The sequence below is a fragment of the Salvelinus sp. IW2-2015 genome, linkage group LG6.1, assembly GCF_002910315.2.
Source record: "Salvelinus sp. IW2-2015 linkage group LG6.1, ASM291031v2, whole genome shotgun sequence".
In the NCBI taxonomy this organism is placed as follows: Eukaryota; Metazoa; Chordata; class Actinopteri; order Salmoniformes; family Salmonidae; genus Salvelinus; species Salvelinus sp. IW2-2015.
The window spans coordinates 14,671,437-14,695,351 of NC_036845.1; the positions used below are offsets into that span (position 1 = coordinate 14,671,437).

Below are 23,915 nucleotides of genomic sequence, written 5' to 3' on the forward strand. Positions count from 1 at the left end.
ATGCAATAAAATGCAAATGAATTACTTAAAAATCATACAATGTGATTTTCTGGATTTTTGTTTTAGATTCCGTCTCTCACAGTTGAAGTGTACCTATGATAAAAATGACAGACCTCTACATGCTTTGTAAGTAGGAAAACCTGCAAAATCGGCAGTGTATCAAATACTTGTTCTCCCCACTGTATGTGTGTGTATGTTTCAGAGCTTTGTAAATTGAATAAGGCGTAGCACTGAGGTAAGAATCTAAATTATTCATTCACTTTTATGTTTATGCACTTATCACTGCTGCTCTTCCATTTTGTGGTTATTAGATTACGTTTGCTCATCCATCGCCACAATCTATTACAGGCTGCCTGCTATTTGTTGGAGTCTTCAATCAAGATCATGCTATGCATCGAAATAGGTTTCCTTTTGAGAGTTTATTATTAGTGTATTGCCCACTCTAACTTTYATCTAACTCAGAATCGTGGAACTAATTCAAATGAAGAACTCTCCTCTCATTTCCCATGTGTAATAGTAAAACAAATAAACAGAAAAAAAGAACAGCTATTCAAAGTCTATTCCAAAAGTCTCKGAATGTTTAGAARAGCACTAGTGACCCAGGCGTAGACTTCTAAGCATTTTCCATCGCTCARTTAAACTTGCAGTGACATGGCACACAGTTATCAAGTTTTCGAAGAAGGGCCTATTTCCAGGCAYATATTTCACTTTCACGCATTTCTCTTTTTGTGAGGGATGACCTAACTGTCATGGTTCACCGAACTGCATTGTTCCACTCTTTTCGCATACCTCCATCAATGGAGGCTGCTGAGTGGAGGATGGCTCATAATAATGTCTGGAATGGAGTCAATGGACTGGTATCAAACACCATTGCCTCCATTCCAGCCATTATTATGAGCAGTCCTCCCCTCAGCAGCCTCCGCTGACCTCTATCTAAATATCATTCATCAATATAGAAAATAATCCAGGGCTAGTTTACCGGGGGAGTAGCCGCCCACGTAGTTACACTTACAATGCAGGGGAAATTCCCATGATGCTGCCGACAGAGCAGAGGCTCAGAGCACAACTAGGCTCGTTCACAACTAGAGTGGTCATCCACAGTTCTCTTCTTCATTTGCTCTAATGTAATAATACACKGGGTGACTGGAAGCAGAAACGGTGACATTTGCTTTCACCTGTCCTTTTATTTCTTGTAAGGTWATTTCTTTGACCTGCAGTTCAAAATCAAGAAAATCTGGGTATATGAAGGGGTAGGACTAGGCCTTTGGGGTGCATTGGATGCATTGTACTTGTCATTTCTATGTCTTAAATACAATAACATTTGAGACCAGACTCCCATGTCTGGTCCTATAAAAACACCAACAGTATACACTACATTGGCAATAAACCTTTTCCTATACAAGAGGGAATTGAAATTGAGAATTCTTTGAGTTAATAGTWTCTCAAAATGATGTCAAAGCCATTGATTGAGGTAAAATAGCGCGACTTTCATCTGCACTGTCGTCAGTAACAAAGCACAATGTCCAGTCAATATATTTGAAATCGGGTGATGTGGCTTTTTACTTGTAGCCTCAAGGAAAGGTCAAACAACAGTGGTGTCCTTTTGCTTATGTAACATTTTGAATCKTATGCTGTAGCTCTGGACTCGTATTAAAGCAGAGCAGGAGTGGTGATCTAGGATCAGTTTCGCCWMTCAGATAATGAATAAGATTACATAGATAGGGAACCTGATCCTATTAGCACTTCTACTCTGAGAAGCTTTATGAATAAGGGCCCTGGTTAGAAATGATTGACATACCCATGGTTGCTACCAGTGACAGGAGACAGTCAATGGCTGAGTTAGACAAAGTCAACATGTTGCTAACAATGTCCCCATTCAAGTGTGTTTCAACTATGCCCGGGGCTAATATGAATGTCAGAAAATATCCTGAAACCATGATGAAATCCAGAAAATATCCTGAAACCATGATGAAATCCTTGTCTCTCTCCCTCCCCCTCTCCATTTATCTCTCTGATTTACGCACTTTCAAAGACTTGTGACGCACCAACATGAAGACACTTGACTTCCCAGATACACTTTGGCGTGAAACAACTTGTTGACCGACAGAAAGTACAGAGTACAGTGTGTGAATTTACTTCCTGTCTCCGTCAGAATGACTTTAGATTCTTACCTTTCTCTCACCTGTACGATGTCCATAATAGGACAGCCTCAATCTCAGCAGAACTTGTTTCAATCTAAGCAGGACATCTATCCGTCTCAGCAGGACTTGTTTCAATAAGTTAATGTAGTCACAGTACGGCTGAGATTCTATTGCCAGTGTGTTCCTCTTCATTTCAGTATAGTTTCTCAAATATCAATGCCATTTACACTATAGGAAAACATATCTTGTTAAGCCCAACAATAGGCAGTCAAACTCCCCTGCATAATATTTCATTACTGTCAAACGATGGTTCTTCCAGCCCACCTCTAACACAGCTGATTGTTGTTGAGCAGTTCATTAGTTATATTGATGAGCAGTTCACTAGTGAAACATTAATCAAGTGGTAGTGCTGGGCAGAAACACCCTTTAGTTCTCCCTGACCAGGAATGGTGACCGCTGGTATATACCAATATTGAGCCAAACACATCTACGATGCTGCACAGATTGAAATCAATTATCTAAACTGGACAGAAACGGATAGATTATCTAAACTGGACAGAAACTGATCAATGATCTAAAACTGGACAGAAACTGATCAATGATCTAAAACTGGACAGAAACTGATCAATGATCTAAAACTGGACAGAAACAGAATAGAAACTGAACAGAACATGATTAGATGGATGCCAGAAGGTTTCTGCTTTCAACAACAGCAGTGCCTGAACTTCTGCATTTCAGGAAGATGGGGAAAAGACTTAAAGGCTAACATGATTGAAGGCCTTGTCTGAGAACTTTGCCTGCATTGGGTAAGCACCTAAACCGTCTGTGGCATGTCAAGAAAAGCACAAGTTGATTGGGGATGCCCCATGGAGCAAGAAACCAAGAACAGGAAAGTTACATAGAAATCTACCAACAAACGCTCTCTCCTTCTCTCACTTTCGCTCTCTTTCCACTTTCTAAAAGTTACTTTCAGTCCTGTTTATGAAATCAACAGTGTTCAACTTCACGCATCTGCATTTCCACACCCTATGGCTATTCCCATACCCTATGTATCAGGAATCAAGGTAAGACCCAAGTGCAGACTGTGTGAAGTAACAATGTTTAATGACAGGTCAAGGCAGGCACGGGTCGATAATTCAGAGTAGAGGCCAAGGTACAGGACGGCAGGCTGGGTCAGGACAGGCAATGGTCAAAACCAGGAGGGCAGGAGAGACTGGGGGAAAGCAGGAGCTGAGAAACAAAACGCTGGTTCACTTGACAAACAAGACGACCTGGCAACAGACAAACAGAGAACACAGGTATAAGTACCCAGGGGATAATGGGGAAGATGAGAGATACCTGGAGGGGGTGGAGACAAGCACAAGGACAGGTGAAACAGATCAGGGCATGACACTATGGCTATTTCCATGCCCTATGCATGTAAAGTCAGATTGAGTCAATGTGGCTGCCAGCTGGTTTATGAAACCATGAAGAAAACTCCCTGTCATGTTTTTGTACCTGTCGAACCCACTGATACTGACCTATAAATATGTGGGAAATCACATGCCGCCCACATCTGTCAATGTTGTGCCTGACTCATCTGTAGCCTTACTAGCCTATAGTTCCTCGCCACAGGGATGATAGTGGTTCTGTCACCTTCTCTTTGCCTGTACTGTCATACTTGAGTAAAAGTAAAAATACCTTAATAGAAAATGACTCAAGTAAATGTGAAAGAGAACTGAATCTAAATGCATTTGAAACTATGGTAAATTTGATAGTTTGCAAACTTGAAACGCAGACAATGAATGCAATATCCACCYTATTGAAACAGAATATATAAATATTGAATTTGAATATTCAATTAAGTTGTAATATTTTAAAACTGAATGCAATATTCATTCAATTAATTTTTCAAATCATGAAATACAAGTTACATTTATTAATTCTATGATTAAATTTGTGCATTACAAATGTAAAAATATTGCATTTGAATTCAGTATCTTAATGCAAATAAAAAAATGTTGAATTCAAATATAGTTTCTGTTATCATTGAAATCGCTCTGTAATTGCTCCAATCGTTCCTTTCCTGCTCRGCATCCGAAATGTGTTTGTTTAAGATTTGTTTAAGACTACCAAGAACACTCTGTGACCCTGATTTAGCCCACTGCAGTAAAAAGTAGTGCTTCAAAGTATTTTTCTTAGGGTAAATCCATTTGAATTCAGTCGCTTTTTGACAGCCCCCTTTTGATTTAAACAAAACTTTTCATACATGTACGCCACCATACCATGAAACATCCATGTCTTCATCACCGGAAAATATAGATAATGTAAAATAGGGTCTAAGCTACAACTTATGGGGGGAAAAAAATCGGAATTTATGCATTCAAACTCAAACGTTTGAGGTTCTTGTGTTGTGCCTGCCATCAGTTGAGACACAACATGCTCTTGAATACAGGGTGGGTGTCATTTCAATCATAAAAATATTATTCATAGAAAGGACATATCCCTTCAGACCACTGTAATTTAGTTGGTACACCATTGACATTTTAATTGAATTGACATTTTTACTTCTAATTACTACTACAAAGATCGTCYCCGGTCCACCTACTCTTGAATGTAAACTTACATTTCTATTCTATTATCTATAGTTCTATGATTTCAATAGGTTTCTTATGGAAGATTGACAGTATAATTTWAAAAAACAGATATTCCCATTCAAGACAAGACAAAAGAGATGATTGTGGACTACAAGAAAAAGGAGAACCGAGCACGCCACCATTCTCATTGACGGAGCTGTAGTGGAGCAGGTTGAGAGCTTCAAGTTCCTTGGTGTCCACATCACCAACAAACTAACATGGTCCAAGCACACCAAGACAGTCGTGAAGAGGGCACGACAAAACCTATCCCCCCTCAGGAGTCTGAAAAGATTTGGCATGGGTCCTCAGATCCTCAAAAGGTTCTACAGCTGCACCATCAAGAGCATCCTGACGGGTTGCATCACTGCCTGGTCTGGCAACTGCTCGGCCTCCGACCGCAAGGCACTACAGAGGGTAGTGCGTACGGCCCAGAAAAGCTTCCAGCCATCCAGGACCTCTATACCAGGCAGTGTCAGAGCTGTCTCTTATACACATCTAGATGTGTATAAGAGACAGCCCCCCCCCCCTTTTTACACTGCTGCTACTATGTTATTATCTATGCGTAGACACTTTAATAACTCTACCTACATGTACATATTACCTCGACTAACCAGTTGCCCCACACATTGACTCTGTACCGGTACCCCCTGTATATAGCCTCTCTATTGTTATTTTACTGCTGCTCTTTAAATATTTGTTATTTTATAAAAACATTTTTAGGTCTTTTTCTTAACTGCATTGTTGGTTAAGGGCTTGTAAGTAAGCATTTCACTGTAAGTTCTACAGCTGTTGTATTCAGCATATGTGACAAATAACATTTTWATTTTATTTTAATTCTCTGGTGTGTGGACTTTCGACCATCTTTTTGCACCATTTGAAAATTAAATTTTATTCCCATTTTAGTACATTTATCAGCCAAAACATGACACCCACCCTGTATTCAAGAGCATGTTGTGTCTCAACCCAGGTTGTAGTTTAGACCCTATTTTACATAATCTAACTGAATATGAAAAAATCTGAGTTGACACGTTTTTAGATAATTGACATATACGGTTAGAAAATGACAAGAAATMATTGAATAGTTTGACACCCCTGTTTATAAGCTTTTAAATGATATCAACCTCAACCATTTGTCATTTCCAGTGATGAAGACATGGATGCCTCATGGTATGGTGGGGTATAAAAAATATATGTCCATTTTGATCACCTTTTATCTATTTAATGTTTTGACATTCAGGTCTAAAAGGCATTTTCTGAGCACACACTGGCCAACATGGATGACAGGTTTTGTTGATATCAAAAGGGGTGCTGTCAAAAAGTTCCTTTACAACACTATCTACAGTATTTCTTAAAAMAATGGATAAAATACCTGGTTTTATTGCTTGTTTAAATTCATTTTTTGTTGTCATYAAAAAAAACATGTTATCAACACAAAGGGGAAATCAAATATATCATAGCAATCTGTTACTGCTCTTTTGCCAACTCCTGCCTGGCTTGACAATGCAGTAGGCATAAGCATAAACAGATCTTGGACCAGGCTAAAATACATTTTCATAGAAGAATATGATATCATCAGTTGCTAATTCAATGTGACCAAAGTCAACCTAGACTTTGAGGTGGTTGTTTAGTCCATGATGCTTTGCTTTCACTCCCTCCTTTCTTTCCAACCACAACTCACAGTGAAGAAAAAAACTACATCGCATCAAACCTCAACTCCAGTGGAAGGGGGGAAACCCTGTCCAATGAACTTGTCTCTGAAATGCAGCATGGTATGCAGCAGACAGATTTGTTTGTACAAGGACAATACAAGACACACTAGGTGAGTTGAGTTCCTGGTCATTGTGTTTCATTTTATTCATATCAAGCTACTCATTTATTAATGATGTATATGTAAATTGTGATAACACAGAATTGTGGACAGTGGACCATTGTATTTGCAATAATTTTTCATCATGTGAAATTCCTAATCTTAGACTTAATTATAGGATGTTTGGATGAGGAAAATGTGACACAATGTAAAATCAATTGGTGATCACCACACAGTGATAGTCTAATGGCTCCACAGTTATATTTGGTCCAAAAATGGTGGTTGTATGAATATTTTGTGGTATTTTCAATAATGAGACTGTGATAAGCAATATGATGGACCCAGTCTCATGTCTTATACCATATGACAGGTAATGCGGTCAAATTGATCATTGCCAGATCATTCTCTCACTCACTATGCATACCTTCACAATTACTTGTATCTTGTACAAGTGTGTAACAGGACAAATATAAGCACCCTCCGAATTATAATTATTATCTTGACTATTCTTAGTCACTGTGACTGATGCATTCATGTCCAACTGAACATACACTGCGTGACAGCCGTAATGTCTTGTCACAGAGTACATACRACTCTCTGCATGTTTACTACAAATTATTTTAGTGTATTTCTCTGGTAGTGAGTTCATATATCACATGTTATTGTTTGAGACAATATAAGTAGCAAACCACACTGCACATTGTGGTTCAAGAGGGGAATAATCTATATAGGTGAAATCCCAGAGTGGTGTATAATCTAAACTAAATGTTATTCAGAAGGGAGCCTATGACTAATATTGAGGTGCTCAGACTCAACAGTAGCCTATGGTGGAAGATCTACAACCCGCCTGCTTATATCTATTCTAGACCCTTCAGATCTGCAAACGTTGGATTAGATCAGGATTAGGGCCGTTGGGAAGTGGTAGGGCGTGAATTGGGACGGCTCTCAGTGGTTTGTGGTACGTGTGTGTTTTCCAGAGGATGAATAGCCAACAGCACACCTCCAGATACCTGCTGCTACATGTGTGGTGCGGGTTTCTCACAGTCGCTATGGGGTTTATGGTCGCAGTTCTCACAACAGTGCAAATAAACTCAGCTGACAAGGTATGTCCAATTATCATCAGTGATAGCTAGACTCCGATATGATGATGATGATGATACATAAGGGTAGACTGATGATGATGATCTCAAGGTGTCACTATGTAATTTCTCTCTCCAAGAATCATTTACCTGAATCAAAGGAGGAAAACCAGCACCCTACAAGTAAGTTGTACTGGGTTACACATACTGACATTAATAGTTTTTTTATGTTCTGTAAGTCGTAATAAGCACTGTAATATCATTCCTATCCCATATTAGACATTCGACAACAGTATTCTTTTTTCATTTAACCTTTATTTAAATAGGCAAGTCAGTTAAGAACAAATTCTTATTTACAATGACGGCCTACCAAAAGGCAAAAGGCCTCCGGTGGGGATATATAAAATATATATATATATATATTCAGTATATATATAGGACAATGACTTGAAATATTATTTATCTTTTGCAGACGGCAGTTTTTTGGCTCAATTGAATTCATCAAAGGGTAAGTAAAGCATGGCTATTTCCATTTCTGATTATCACTGAATGTCTAGTGTTAAACAATGCACTGTTCTGTAAGTCGTAATAAGCACTGTAATATCATTCCTATCCCATATTAGACATTCAACAACAGTATTCTTTTTTCATTTAACCTTTATTTAAATAGGCAAGTCAGTTAAGAACAAATTCTTATTTGCAATGACGGCCTACCAAAAGGCAAAAGGCCTCCGGTGGGGATATATATAAAAAAAAATATATATATATTCAGTATATATATAGGACAATGACTTGAAATATTATTTATCTTTTGCAGACGGCAGTTTTTTGGCTCAATTGAATTCATCAAAGGGTAAGTAAAGCATGGCTATTTCCATTTCTGATTATCACTGAATGTCTAGTGTTAAACAATGCACTGTGTCCAATAGAATTCAGGTCATTGATGCATTTTCTGGAGAAAGATGGCATTATAAGATTGCACAAGCAGAGATTAACACGTAAACGTTACAAGATAGATCAAAACAGGAAAATGAATGGGCTTTTTTTGCTTTCCAGCTCCCCGTCTCTCCTATATCCAGCTAACCATGGGTAAGCTAAACACTTCCTTTCCTAGTTTATAGGTAAGGACTTTTGGGCCTAACATTCCATGCTTGTTGCAGTTTCCTTTTTGCATCCTAAATTCATGGAACGCATGAGTTAACATTGGATCTTCTGCTGCCTGTCTGAACTTGTCAGTTACACTAAACAAGACTACACACTCAGTTTGTACAACTGATCTAACACAGTTGACACAATGGTTGTGATACACCTAATATTTCTATACACTCAACGGTCAGTTTATTAGGTACACCTTGTAGTACCGGATCGGACCCCCCTTTGCCTCCAGAACAGCCTGAATTATCCGGGGCATTCTACAAGGTGTCAGAAACATTCCACAGAGATGTTGGTCCATGCTGACGCAATGGTATCACACAGTGGCTGCAGATTGGATGGTGGTACATTCATGCTGCCAACAGCCCGTTCCATCTCATCACGAAGATGATCTATTGGGTTGAGGTCTAGGGACTGCGCAGGCCACTCAATTAAACTGAACTCGCTGTCACGTTCCAGGCAATGTTTTTCCACTCCTCAATTGTCAAGTGGTGATGGCGTGCCCACTGGAGCCATTATTTGGCGCAGTACAACAGTGATGTGCAGAACGGCATCTCGGAACGCACAACTCGTCGATCCTTGTCACAGATGGGCTATTGCAGCAAACGACAACACCGGGTTCCACTCCTGTCAGCTAAAAACAAGAAGAAGTTGCTCCAGTGGGCACACAACTCGTCGAACTCGTCTGTTTGGAGGAGGGCTATTTAAGATACTGTTTGAAGAGGTAGGGTTTCAGATGTTTTCGGAAGATGGGCAGGATGTCCTAGCTTCAGGGGGAAGCTGGGTCCACCATTGGGGTGCCAAGACAGAGAAGAGCTTGGACTGGGCTGAGCGGGAGCTGCCCTCCCGTAGGGCTGGGAGGGCCAAGATATATAACATGCTTACTAACCATGAGCAGAACATATTACTACACAGTCCAACATTGTATGTCTCTAATCAACCAAGATTTATGCATCTTTATTCATCAGAAAAATTATATTTATGTATTGAAAACATTATGCAAATATTCAATCTATTCATTAAACATTTAGCTACAGTGAGGGTAGGTGTATTAACCCCCCCCCCCCCCCCCCCCCCCGTCTGCTCCTTTGTGAAGTGGGGTCAAGACCCGCAATCAACCCATCTACTGTAACTGCTTAGATGCGGCAACCGCACTAAGCCCAAGGCAATGCTACAATTACTGTCTGTGAAAATACATTATAATTTTTCAGCGTACAATGCCTTCGGAAAGTATTCAGACCCCTTGATTTTTTCCAAATTGTATTACGTTACAGCATTATTCAAAAAATTATTAATATATCACATTTACATACAGTGGGAGAAACAAGTATTTGATACACTGACAATTTTGCGGTTTTCCTACTTACAAAGCATGTAGAGGTCTGTAATTTTTATCATAGGTACACTTCAACTGTGAGAGAAGGAATCTAAAACAAAAATCCAGAAAATCACATTGTATGATTTTTAAGTAATTAATTTGCATTTTATTTCGATGACATAAGTATTTGATACATCAGAAAAGCAGAACTGAATATTTGGTACAGAAACCTTAGTTTGCAATTACAGAGATCATACGTTTCCTGTAGTTCTTGACCAGGTTTGCCACACTCTCACAATTTTGGCCCACTCCTCCATACAGACCTTCTCCAGATCCTTCAGGTTTCGTGGCTGTCGCTGGGCAATACGGACTTTCGGCTCCCTCCAAAGATTTTCTATTGGGTTCAGGTCTGGAGACGCTAGGCCCACTCCAGGACCTTGAGATTCTTCTTACGGAGCCACTCCTTAGTTGCCCTGGCTGTGTGTTTCGGGTCGTTGTCATGCTGGAAGACCCAGCCACGACCCATCTTCAATGCCTTACTGAGGGAAGGAGTTGTTGGTCAGATCTCGCGATACAATGGCCCCATCCATCCTCCCCTCAATACGGTGCAGTCGTCCTGTCCCCTTTGCAGAAAAGCATCCCAAAGAATGATGTTTCCACACTCCATGCTTCACGTTGGGATGGTGTCTTGGGGTTGTACTCATCCTTCTATTCCTCCAAACACGGCGAGTGGAGTTTAGAGCAAAAAGCTCTATTTTTGTCTCATCAGACCACATGACCTTCTCCCATTCCTCCTCTGGATCATCCAGATGGTCATTGGCAAACTTCAGACGGGCCTGGACATGCGCTGGCTTGAGCAGGGGACCTTGCGTGCGCTGCAGGATTTTAATCCATGACGGCATAGTGTTTACTAATGGTTTTCTTTGAGACTGTGGTCCCAGCTCTCTTCAGGTCATTGACCAGGTCCTGCCGTGTAGTTCTGGGCTGATCCCTCACATTCCCTCATGATCATTGATGCCCCACGAGGTGAGATCTTGCATGGAGCCCCAGACCGAGGGTGATTGACCGTCATCTTGAAACTTCTTCCATTTTCTAATAATTGTGCCAACAGTTGTTGCCTTCTCACCAAGCTGCTTGGCTATTGTCCTGTAGCCCATCCCAGCCTTGTACAGGTCTACAATTTATCCCTGATGTCCTTACACAGCTCTCTGGTCTTGGCCATTGTGGAGAGGTTGGAGTCTGTTTGATTGAGTGTGTGGACAGGTGTCTTTTATACAGGTAACGAGTTCAAACAGGTGCAAGTTAATACAGGTAATGAGTGGAGAACAGGAGGGCTTCTTAAAGAAAAACTAACAGGCTGTGAGAGCCGGGAATTCTTACTGGTTGGTAGGTGATCAAATACTTATGTCATGCAATAAAATGCAAATGAATTACTTAAAAATCATACAATGTGATTTTCTGGATTTTTGTTTTAGATTCCGTCTCTCACAGTTGAAGTGTACCTATGATAAAAATGACAGACCTCTACATGCTTTGTAAGTAGGAAAACCTGCAAAATCGGCAGTGTATCAAATACTTGTTCTCCCCACTGTAAGTATTCAGAACCTTTACTCAGTACTTGTGTTGAAGCACCTTTGGCAGCGATTACAAGCATCGAGTCTTCTTGGGTATGACGCTATAAGCTTGGCACATCTGTATTTGGGGAGTTTCTCCCATTCTTCTCTGCAGATCCTCTCAAGCTCTGTCAGGTTGGATGGGGAGCATTGCTGCAGAGCTATTTTCAGGTCTCTCCAGAGATGTTTGAATGGGTTCAAGTCCCAGGCTCTGGCTGGACATTCAGAGAACTTGTCCCGAAGCCACTCCTGCATTGTCTTGGCTGCGTGCTTAGGGTCGTTGTCCTGAGCACTCTGGAGCACGTTTTCATCAAGGATCTCTGTTGTACTTTGCTCCGTTAATCTTTTCCTCGATCCTGACTAGTCTTGCAGTCCTTGCTGCTGAAAAACATCCCCACAGCATGATGCTGCCACCACCATGCTTCACCGTAGGGATGGTGCCAAGTTTCCTCCAGACGTGACGCTTGGAATTCAGGCAAAAGAGTTCAATCTTGGTTTCATCAGACCAGGAAATCTTGTTTCTCATGGTCTGAGAATATTTAGTGCATTTTGGCAAACTCCAAGCAGGCTGTCATGTGGTGGAGTGCTGCAGAGATGGTTGTCTTTCTGGAAGGTTCTCCCATCTCCACAGAGGAACTCTAGAGATCTGTCAGAGTGACAACGGGTTCTTGGTGACATCCCTGATCAAGGCCCTTCTCCCCCGATTGCTCAGTTTGGCCGGGCGGCCAGCTCTAGGAAGAGTCTTGGTGGTTCCAAACTTCTTCCATTTAAGTATGATGGAAGCCACTGTGTTCTGTGGACCTTCAATGCTGCAGAAATTCTTTGGTACCCTTCCCCAGATATGTGCCTCAACACAATCCTGTCTCGGAGCTCTATGGACAATTCGTGGCTTGGTTTTTGCTCTGACATGCACTTTCAACTGTGAGACCTTATTTAGACAGGTCTGTGCCTTTCCAAATCATGTCCAATCAATTAAATTTACCACAGGTGGACTCCAATCAAGTTGTAGAAACATCTCAAGGATGATCAATGGAAACAGGATGCACCTGAGCTCAATTTCGAGTCTCATAGCAAAGGGTCTGAATACTTATGTAAATAAGGTATCTGTTTGTAGATATCTGTTTTTGCTTTGTCATTGTGGGGTATTGTGTGTAGCTTGCTGAGGGAAAAAAAATCTATTTTAGAATAAGGATGTAATGTAACAAAATGTGGGAAAGTCAAGGGGTCTGAGTACTTTCCGAAGGCACTGTATACAGAGTTTTTAAAGGGGTATTGAAAGTGTAGTTATTCAGTATTTTGCCACCTGTCTGTTCAAATATATGCACAAACATACACTACATATACAAAAGTATGTGGACACCCCTTAAAATGAATGGATTCGGCTATTTCAGCCACACCGTTGCTGTTCAGGTGTATAAAATAGAGCACACAGCCATGCAATTCCCATAGACAAACATTGACAGTAGAATGGCCTTACTGAAGAGCTCAGTGTCTTTCAACGTGGCACCGTCATAGGATTCCACCTTTTCAACAAGTCAGTTACATTTCTGCCCTGCTAGAGCTGCCTCGATCAACTGTAAGTGCTGTTATTGTGAAGTGGAAACGTCTAGGAGCAACAACGGTTCAGCCGCGAAGTGGTAGGCCTCACAAGCTCACAGAACGGGACCACTGAGTGCTGAAGCGTGTAGCGTGTAAAAATTGTCTGTCCTTGGTTGTAACACTCACTTCCAAGTTCCAAACTGCCTGTTTCAGTATGACAATGCCCACGTACACAAAGCGAGGTCCATACAGAAATGGTTTGTCAAGATCGTTGTGGAAGATCTTGACTGGCCTGCACAGAGCCCTGACCTCAACCACATCGAACACCTTTGGGATGAATTGAAACGCCGACTGCAAGCCAGGTCTAATCGCCAAACATCAGTGCCCGACCTCACTAATGCTCTTGTGGCTGACTGGAAGCAAGTCCCCGCAGTAATGTTCCAACATCTAGTGGAAAGCCTTCCCAGAAGAGTGGAGGCTGTTATAGCAGCAAAGGGGGGACCAACTCCATATTAATGCCCATGATTTTGGAATGAGATGTTCGACGAGCAGTTGTCCGCATACTTTTGGTCATGTAGTGTATATTAACCCATTTATATGATGTAAAGCGTTTTAATATTTTCTTTTCTCTTCTTTCCTTCTGTCTCATGAGAAGAAAAATTATCTTGGGAGAATGACCATAATGTCCCCGTCTGTGGCTCTTGCTCCCTCGTCCTCCGCGACAACTCTGTCCACATCACATCTGAAGGCTTCTACTACTTCTATGTCCAGGTCACCTTCACTAGGCACACCAGGGGAGAGGAGAAGAGGAAGGTGACTCTGTTCAAAAATGGCATTACAAATAAGACCGTGCAAAGGACACTGAGTGAAGCCGTGTATCACGGAGAGAAAGAGGGCACTGTATTCATGTCCAGGATGGTTAAGCTCCAAAAAGGTAACAGTCTCAGCCTTGAGATAACATCCAAGAATAATAGTTTTAGGTATGGGGGAGAGAATACCTACTGGGGGGCATATCAGCTCCCCCCATATTGAGCCAACAGACATTGTTATTGAGACTTAGTTCAAGATTGAACCAAAAAAACTGTTAAAACATTGTTTTTAAAAAAGTGTGTGGTAGTTACTAAACTGAATTTATTTTGTGAAAACTGTAACTGTTATGCATATGCATTGTTTGTTTTGCTGAACAGATTTGATTACATAATGAGATAACAGAATACATTGTCAAACTATGTATTTGTGTGTGTGTGTGTGATTTCTTGTGATATTAATGGTATCTGTCATGATGTGAATTAGTCGATGCTAGATATTATAGATGATAAATAGATTTGATATGGACACAGTGGTCGTGTCTGAATACCCATACTACTGTACTAAATAGTATGCAAAAAAAAGAACTTTATATAGTATCTAAAAATGTCTAAAATAGTACTCCGAATGCATCATCTAATGGGCGATTTGCGTTGATTCCCACCGTTTATTCATTTTGGTACAGCGCGTCAATTTATCTAATTATCAGCTGTTGTCAAACACGAGAGTTGGAAAAGATGAGTGAATTCTACTAGATCAAATGCCAAAATTACTTACAGTTTTAAGTATGCCACTATTCACTTTTATCATCCATTGTTTACATTTTTGTAATTTAGCATTCAAGAGCGACTCCCATTCTTCTCCACTGGTCCCCCATGGGAATTGAACCCACAACCCTGGTATTGTAAGCGCCATGCTCTACCAACTGAGCCACACAGGAGGTAGCACTTACCACATGGTGGCGCTACCACACTACAGAGAAAAGGCAGATGTCCTTCTCTGTCACTTTTGAGATGGATTCTGCTGCTATCATAGACTCAGCTTATTCAGAGACATGCAAACCAGGTCTGAAAATACATGTACCTATTAGCATTAGAAAACTGATGTAACAGAAACACACGTCAGTACTGAGTTATCATTGGCCGAAAGCTAACCAACTGGACATAAACATGGTTGAATCAATGTGATGATGTTTAATCAAAGTAGAAAACTGATTGGATTTGGGGAGACAAAAAATTCACCCAACTTTTAACCTAAATCAAATGACAAGGTGAAATGTTTTGTTGATTTCTCGTTGAATTCAGGATAGTTGACAACTCAACCAAATGTAAATAAAAACTAGACATTGAACTGAAGTCTGTGCCCAGTGGGAATGCACTGACACTTTAGTTGCCCATAGTACATATAGAATCAAACAGGAACTAGKGATTGAAAACACTCAAAACAGGAAGCCACAAAGTTGTCTGTGTCAGATTAGTCATAGCTCCTATTCCTCTAATCATCTCTCCACAGAAATCTGCAATTGTACACACTTATTCACATAGCAGCTAGCTACTGTATTCAACTTCCTCTAACCCTGTCTGGGCTGGGCGTCTCAGGCTCTGCACACTATTGGATTGCATAATACCTGGCAGGCTGCTCCTACCAAGTGACGTGGAGAGGATCTGTCAATATGTAGCTATGGGGAGAGTCATAGACTGTTTCGTCAACATGAAAGAGAGGAGGATACCATTGGTGTTTCTCTACAAGTAGGGTGTCAACATGTTTTTCTACTTGCACGAAAGCGCACACACAAGGCCTCAGGGCCAGACGGATTACCAGGATGTGTACTGCGAGCATGCGCTGACCAACTGGCAAGTGTCTTCACTGACATTTTCAACCTCTCCCTGTCCGAGTCTGTAATACCAACATGTTTTAAGAAGACAACCATAGTGCCTGTGCCCATGAACACTAAGGTAACCTGCCTAAATGACTACCGACCCGTAGCACTCACATCTGTAGCCAAGTGCTTTGAAAGGCTGGTCATGGCTCACATCAACACCATTATCCCAGAAACCCTAGATCTACTCCAATTTGCATACCGCCTCAACAGATACACAGATGATGCAATCTCTATTGCACTCCACACTGCCCTTTCCCACCTGGACAAAAGGAACACCTATGTGAGAATGCTATTCATTGACTACAGCTCAGCGTTCAACACCATAGTGCCCTCAAAGCTCATCAATAAGCTAAGGCCCCTGGGACTAAACACCTCCCTTTGCAACTGGATCCTGGACTTCCTGATGTGCCGCCCCCAGGTCGTAAGGGTAGGTAACAACACATCCGCCACGCTGATCCTCAACACAGGGGCCCCTCAGGGGTGCGTGCTCAGCCCCCTCCTGTACTCCCTGTTCACTCATGARTGCACGGCCAGGCACGACTCCAACACCATCATTAAGTTTGCCAATGAATCACCGACAACGACGAGACAGCCTATAGGGAGGAGGTCAGAGACCTTGCTGTGTGGTGCCAGGAGAACAACCTCTCCCTCAACGTGATCAAGACAAAGGAGATGATTGTGGACTACAGGAAAAAGAGGACCGAGCACCCCCATTTTCATCGACGGGGCTGCAGTGGAGCAGGTTGAGAGCTTCAAGTTCCTTGGTGTCCACATCACCAACAAACTAACATCGTCCAAGCACACCAAGACAGTTGTGAAGAGGGCATGACAAAACCTACTCCCCCTCAGGAGTTTGAAAAGATTTGGCATGGGCCCTCAGATCCTCAAAAGGTTCGACAGCTGCACCATCGAGAGCATCCTGACTGGTTGCATCACTGCCTGGTATGGCAACTGCTCGGCCTTTGACCACAAGGCACTACAGAGTGCGAACGGCCCAGTACATCACTGGGGCCAAGCTCCCTGCCATCCAGGACCTCTACACCAGGTGGTGTTAGAGGAAGGCCCTAAAAATTGTCAAAGACTCCAGCCACCCTAGTCATAGACTGTTCTCTCTGCTACCGCAAGGCAAGCAGTACCGGTGCGCCAAGTCTAGGTCCAAGAGGCTTCTAAACAGCTTCTACCCCCACGCCATAAGACTCCTGAACACCTAATCAAATGGCTACCCAGACTATTTGCATTGCCCCCCYCCCCGATCTTTTACACCGCTGCTACTGTTGTTATCATCACTTAAATAACTCTACCTACAGTTGAAGTCGGAAGTTTACATACACCTTAGCCAAATACATTTAAASTCAGTTTTTCACAATTCCTGACATTTATTCCTAGTAAAAATTCCCTGCCTTAGGTCAATTAGGATCACCACTTCATTTTAAGAATGTGAAATGTCAGAATAATAGTAGAGAGAATGGTTTATTTCAGCTTTTATTTCTTTCATCACATTCCCAGCAGGTCAGAAGTTTACATACACTCAATTAGTATTTTGGTAGCATTGCTTTAAATTGTTTAACTTGGGTCAAATGTTTTGGGTAGCCTTCCACAAGCTTCCCACAATAAGTTGGGTGAATTTGTCCCATTCCTCCTAACAGAGCTTGTGTAACTAGTCAGGTTTGTAGGCCTCCTTGCTCGCACACGCTTTTTCAGTTCTGCCCACAAATGTTCTATGGGATTGAGTCAGGTTTTGTGTTGGCCACTTCAATACCTTGACTTTGTTGTCCTTAAGCCATTTTGCCACAACTTTGGAAGTATGCTTGGGTCATTGTCCATTTGGAAGACCCATTTGTGACCAAGCTTTAACTTCCTGCTGTCTTAAGATGTTGCTTCAAGATATCCACATCATTTTCTGTCCTCATGATGCCATCTATTTTGTGAAGTGCACAAGTCCTCCTGCAGCAAACACCCCCACAACATGATGCTGCACCCCCGTGCTTCACGGTTGGGATGATGTTCTTCGCTTGCAATCATCCCCCTTTTTCCTCCAAACATAACTATGGTCAATATGGCCAAACATTTCTATTTTTGTTTCATCAGACCAGAGGACATTTCTCTTAAAAGTACGATCTTTGTCCCCATGTGCAGTTGCGAACCGTAGTCTGGCTTTTTTATGGCGGTTTTGAGCAGTGGCTTCTTCCTTGCTGAGCGGCCTTTCAGGTCATGTCAATATAGGACTCGTTTTACTGTGGATACAGATACTTTTGTACCTGTTTCCTCCAGCATCTTTCACAAGGTCCTCTGCTGTTGTTCGGGATTGATTTGCAATTTTCGCACCAAAGTAAGTTCATCTCTAGGAGACAGAACGCGTCTCCTTCCTGAGCGGTATGACGGCTGCGTTGTCCCATGGTGTTTATACTTCGGTACTATTGTTTGTACAGATGAACGCTGGTACCTTCAGGCATTTGGAAATTGGTCTCGGCTGATTTCTTTTGATTTTCCCATTATGTCAAGCAAAGAGGCACTGAGTTTGAAGGTAGGCCTTGAAATACATCCACAGGTACCCCTCCAATTGACTCAAATGATATCGATTAGCTATCAGAAGCTTCTAAAGCCATGACATCCATTTTCTGGAATTTTCCAAGCTGATTTTAAAGGCGCAGTCAACTTAGTGTATGTAAACTTCTGACCCACTGGAATTGTGATACAGTGAATTATAAGTGAAATAATCTGTAAACAATTGTTGGAAAAATTACTTGTGTCATGCACATAGTAGATGCCCTAACAGACTTGCCAAAACTATAGTTTGTTAACAAGAAATTTGTGGAGTGGTTGAAAAACAAGTTTTAATGACTCCAACCTAATTGTATGTAAACATCCAACTTTTTTATTTTATCCTTATTTAACTAGGCAAGTCAGTTAAGAACAAATTCTTAATTTCAATGACGCCCTGTCTTGTTCAGGTGCAGAACGACAGATTTGTACCTTGTCAGCTCGGGGATTTGAACTTGCAACCTTCCGGTTACTAGCCCAACACTCTAACCACTAGGCTATCCTGCCGACTTCAACTGTATATGTACATATTACCTCAACTAACCGGTGCGACCGCACATTGATTCTGTACCGGTACCCCCCTGTATATAGTCTCGCTATTGTTATTTTACTGCTGCTCTTTAATTACTTATTACTTAAAAAAAAAAATCTTATCCHTATTTTTTTTAACTGCATTGTTGGTTAGGGGCTCGTAAGTAAGCATTTCACTGTAAGGTCTACTCATTGTATTCGGCACATGTGACAAATAAAATTTGATTTGATTTGAAATCAGACCATGGACAGCCACATCATATGCTTTCTGGACTTCACCGGACAGAGGTTGTTCTCCGGTTTTGTGATTAAAACAAAGGTGTGGTTGACTTTATTCTGCCACTGTTTCTTCTTATTTTCTTGTCCTTAGGCCTATACAGTGCATTCGGAAAGTATTCAGACCCCTTCCGTTTTTCCACATTAGTTTAACATGTACTAAATGAATTGCTTTCCTCATCAATCTATACACAACACCCATAATGACAAAGCGAAAACAGGTTTTTGGATATTTTTGCACATTTATAAAAGTAAAAAACAGATACCTTATTTACATAAGTATTCAGACCCTTTGCTATGAGACTCGAAATTGAGCTCAGGTGCATCCTGTTTCCATTGATCATCCTTGAGATGTTTCTACAACTTGATTGGAGTCCACCTGTGACAAATTTAATTGATTGAACATGATTTGGAAAGGCACAGACCTGTCTATATAAGGTCCCACAGTTGACATGAGGTCGAAGGAATTGTCTGTAGAGCTCCGAGACAGGATTGTGTCGAGGCACAGGYGAGGGTACCAAAAAATGTCTGCAGCATTGAACGTCCCCAAGAGCACAGTGTCCTCATCATTCTTAAATGGAAGAAGTTTGGAACCACCAAGACTCTTCCTATAGCTGGTCGCCTGGCCAAACTGAGCAATCGGGGGAGAAGAGCCTTTGGTCACTCTGACAGAGCTCCAGATTTCCTTTTTGGAAATGGGAGAACCTTCCAGAAGGACAACCATCTCTGCAGCACTCCACCAATCAGGCCTTGTGTGGCCAGACGGAAGCCACTCCTCAGTATAAGGCACATGGAGTTTGGAGTTTGCCAAAAGGCACTCAAAGGACTCTCAGACCATGAGAAATAAGATTATCTGGTCTGATGAAACCAGGATTTAACTATCTGGTACCATCCCTACGGTGAAGCATGATGTTGGCAGCATCATGCTCTCCGCAAGGCAATCAAACAGGCTAAGTCTCAGTACAGAGACAAAATCGAGTCGAAATTCAACAGCTCAGACACAAGAGGTATGTGGCAGGGTCTACAGTCAATCACGGATTACAAAAAGAAAACCAGCCCCGTCGAGGACCAGGATGTCTTGCTCCCAGACAGGCTAAACAACTTTTTTGCCCGCTTTGAGGACAATACAGTGCCACTGACACGGCCCCACCAAAAACCTGCGGCTCTCCTTCCTGCAGCCGAGGTGAGTAAACTTAAACGTGTTAACCCGCAAGGCTGCAGCCCAGACGGCATTCCCACGCGTCTCAGCATGCGCAGACCAGCTGGCTGGTGGTTTACGGACATATCAATCAATCCTTATCCAGTCCTGCTGTTCCCACATGCTTCAAGAGGGCCACCATTGTTCTGTTCCCAAGAAGCTAAGGTAACTGAGCTAAACGACTACCGCCCCGTAGCACTCACTTCCGTCATCATGAAGTGCTTTGAGAGACTAGTCAAGGACCATATCACCTCCACCCTACCGGACACCCTAGACCCACTCCAATTGTGCTTACCGACCCAATAGGTCACAGACGACGCAATCGCAACCACACTGCACACTGCCCTAACCCATCTGGACAAGAGGAATACCCATGTGAGAATGCTGTTCATCGATTACAGCTCAGCATTTAACACCATAGTACCCTCCAAACTCGTCATCAAGCTCGAGACCCTGGGTCTCGACCCCGCCCTGTGCAACTGGGTCCTGGACTTCCTGACGGGCCGCCCCCAGGTGGTGAGGGTAGTACAACATCTCCACCCCGCTGATCCTCAACACTGGGCCCCACAAGGGTGCGTTCTGAGCCCTCTCCTGTACTCCCTGTTCACCCACGACTGCGTGGCCATGCACGCCTCCAACTCAATCATCAAGTTTGCGGATGACACTACAGTGGTAGGCGATCACCAACAACGACGAGACGGCCTACAGGGAGGAGGTGAGGGCCTCGGAGTGTGGTGTACGAAAATAACCTCATACTCAACGTCAACAAAACAAAGGAAGATTGTGGACTCAGGAAACAGCAGAGGGAGCACCCCCCTATCCACATCGACGGGTCAGTAGTGGAGAAGGTGGAAAGTTTAAGTTCCTCGGTGTACACATCAGGACAAACTGAATTGGTCCACCCACACAGACAGCGTTGTGAAGAAGGCGCAGCAGCGCCTCTTCAACCTCAGGAGGCTGAAAAAATTCGGCTGTCACCAAAAGCACTCACAAACTTCTACAGATGCACAATCGAGAGCATCCTGTCGGGCTGTATCACCGCCTGGTACGGCAACTGCTCCGCCCACAACCGTAAGGCTCTCCAGAGGGTAGTGAGGTCTGCAGAACGCATCACCAGGGCAACTACTGCCCTCCAGGACACCTACCCCACCCGATGTCACAGGAAGGCCATAAAATCATCAAGGACAACAACCACCCAAGCCACTGCCTGTTCACCCCGCTATCATCCAGAAGGCGAGGTCAGTACAGGTGCATCAAAGCAGGGACCGAGAGAGACTGAAAACAGCTTCTATCTCAAGGCCATCAGACTGTAAACAGCCACCACTAACATTTAGCGGCCGCTGCCAACATACTGACCAACCCAGCCACTTTAAAAATGGAATTGATGGAAATTATGTAAAAATGTACCACTAGCCACTTTAAGCAATGCCACTTAATACAATGTTTACATACCCTACATTACCCATCTCATATGTATATACTGTACTCTATATCATCTACTGCATCTTGCCATCTTTATGCAATACATGTACCACTAGCCACTTTAAACTATGCCACTTTATGTTTAAATACCCTACAGTACTCACTCATACGTATATACCGAACTCTATACCATCTACTGCATCTGCCATGCCGTTCTGTACCACCACTCATTCATATATCTTTATGTACATATTCTTTATCCCTTCACACTTGTGTGTGTGTGTAAGGTAGTAGTGTGGAATTGTTAGGTTAGATTACTGTTGGTTATTACTGCATTGTCGGAACTAGAAGCACAAGCATTTCGCTACACTCGCATTAACATCTGCTAACCATGTGTATGTGACTAATAAAATTTGATTTGATTTGATTTGATTTGATCATGCTGTGGGGATGTTTTTCAGCGGCAGGGACTGGGAGACTAGTCAGAATCGAGAGTAAGACGAACGGAGCCAAGTACAGAGAGATCCTTGATGAAAACCTGCTCCAGAGTGCTCAGGACCTCGACTGGGGCAAAGGTTCACCTTCCAACAGGACAATGAGCCTAAGCACACATCCAAGACAACGCAGGAGTGGCTTCGGACAAGTTTCTGAATGTCCTTGAGTGGCCCAGCCAGAGCCTGGACTTGAACACGATCGAACATCTCTGGAGAGACCTGAAAATAGCTGTGCAGCGACCCTCCCGATCGAACCTGACAGAGCTTGAGAGGATCTGCAGAGAAGATTGGGAGAAACTCCCCAAATACAGGTGTGCCAAGCTTGTAGCATTATACCCAAGAAGACTGGAGGCAGTAATCGCTGCCTAAGGTTCTTCAACAAAGTACTGAGTAAACGGTCTGAATACCTTTGTAAATGTTATATTTAAGTTTTTTATTTGTAATAAATTAGCAACATTTTCGAAAAACCTGTTTTTGCTTTGTCATTATGGGGTATTGAGTGTAGATTGATGAGGGTAAACAACTATTTAATCCATTTTAGATTAAGGTTCTAACATGTGAGAAAAGTCAAGGGGTCTGAATACTTTCTGAATGCACTGTATATCACGGTATATGAACTAACATCTTACAGAGCAAACAACACAATTATCACAACACGTAGGTTGTAATATGTACATTCTTTCTGGCGTGGTGTCCCCAGGGATTTTACCCACGCACTGTCTCCTATCATTGCTATGCAGGTGACACTAAACAATTTTTCGTCCCCTTCTGACACCCAAGCGTAGAGACACATCTCTGCGTGCCTGGCAGATATCTCAGCCTGGATGTCGGCCCACCACCTCAAGCTCAACCTCATCAGGACGGAGTTGCTCTTCCTCCCGGGGAAGGCCTGGCCGCTACAGGGCCTCTCCATCACGGTTGACAACTTCACGGTCTCTCCCTCTGAGTGCAAAGAACCTTGGCGTGACCCTGGACAACCCTGTCGTTCTCTGCAAACATCAAAGCAGTGACTCGCTCCTGCAAGTTCATTCTCTACAACATCTGTAGAGTATGACCCTACCTCACACAGGAAGCGGAGCAGGTCCTAATCCAGGCACTTGCCATCTCCCGTCTGGACTACTGCCACTACACTGGTCTTTAAGTCCCTTACTGGTCTTTATGCAAACATTTTCTACAGGACGTTCTGGCAACATTCAAAATGTTCTACAGCGCAGGAGCATACTCACCATCGTCTGAAATTAACTAAATCTACCTCCATCCCTCCTGTTTGATGAAATCCTTTCAATCAGGTTTGGTGATGAAATAAAGGGATGTCCTTGCTGATCTGCAATACAGGGATATTTGCTTCTTCTGTCGTAAGAATCAAAGCAATAGTTGATTATCACTTCCTTACTGTTGTGGTTTCCCTCCTGAGCATTTTTAATTTCATCTCCTGTTTTCAGGACCTACTTCCTGCTTTTCTCAGTCAGTTCATCCTAAAGTACAGTTACATTCTGAGTA

General features: G+C 42.5%; 1 protein-coding gene across 6 annotated transcripts in view; it reads left to right on the forward strand.

Moving 5' to 3' along the window:
- Positions 1 to 14,495, forward strand: part of LOC111965159 (uncharacterized) — a 32,461-nt gene extending 17,966 nt beyond the window's left edge. For all 6 annotated transcript variants that reach the window (XM_070444023.1, XM_070444025.1, XM_070444022.1 and 3 more), the window contains 8 exons: positions 203 to 235; positions 6,437 to 6,575; positions 7,541 to 7,666; positions 7,783 to 7,825; positions 8,115 to 8,150; positions 8,460 to 8,495; positions 8,699 to 8,731; positions 13,920 to 14,495. In XM_070444023.1, coding sequence (XP_070300124.1) covers positions 7,544 to 7,666; positions 7,783 to 7,825; positions 8,115 to 8,150; positions 8,460 to 8,495; positions 8,699 to 8,731; positions 13,920 to 14,296 — 648 coding nt within the window. In that variant the 5' untranslated portion in view covers positions 203 to 235; positions 6,437 to 6,575; positions 7,541 to 7,543 and the 3' untranslated portion in view covers positions 14,297 to 14,495. The remainder of the gene's footprint in view (positions 1 to 202; positions 236 to 6,436; positions 6,576 to 7,540; positions 7,667 to 7,782; positions 7,826 to 8,114; positions 8,151 to 8,459; positions 8,496 to 8,698; positions 8,732 to 13,919) is intronic.
- Positions 14,496 to 23,915: the final 9,420 nt, after the last annotated feature.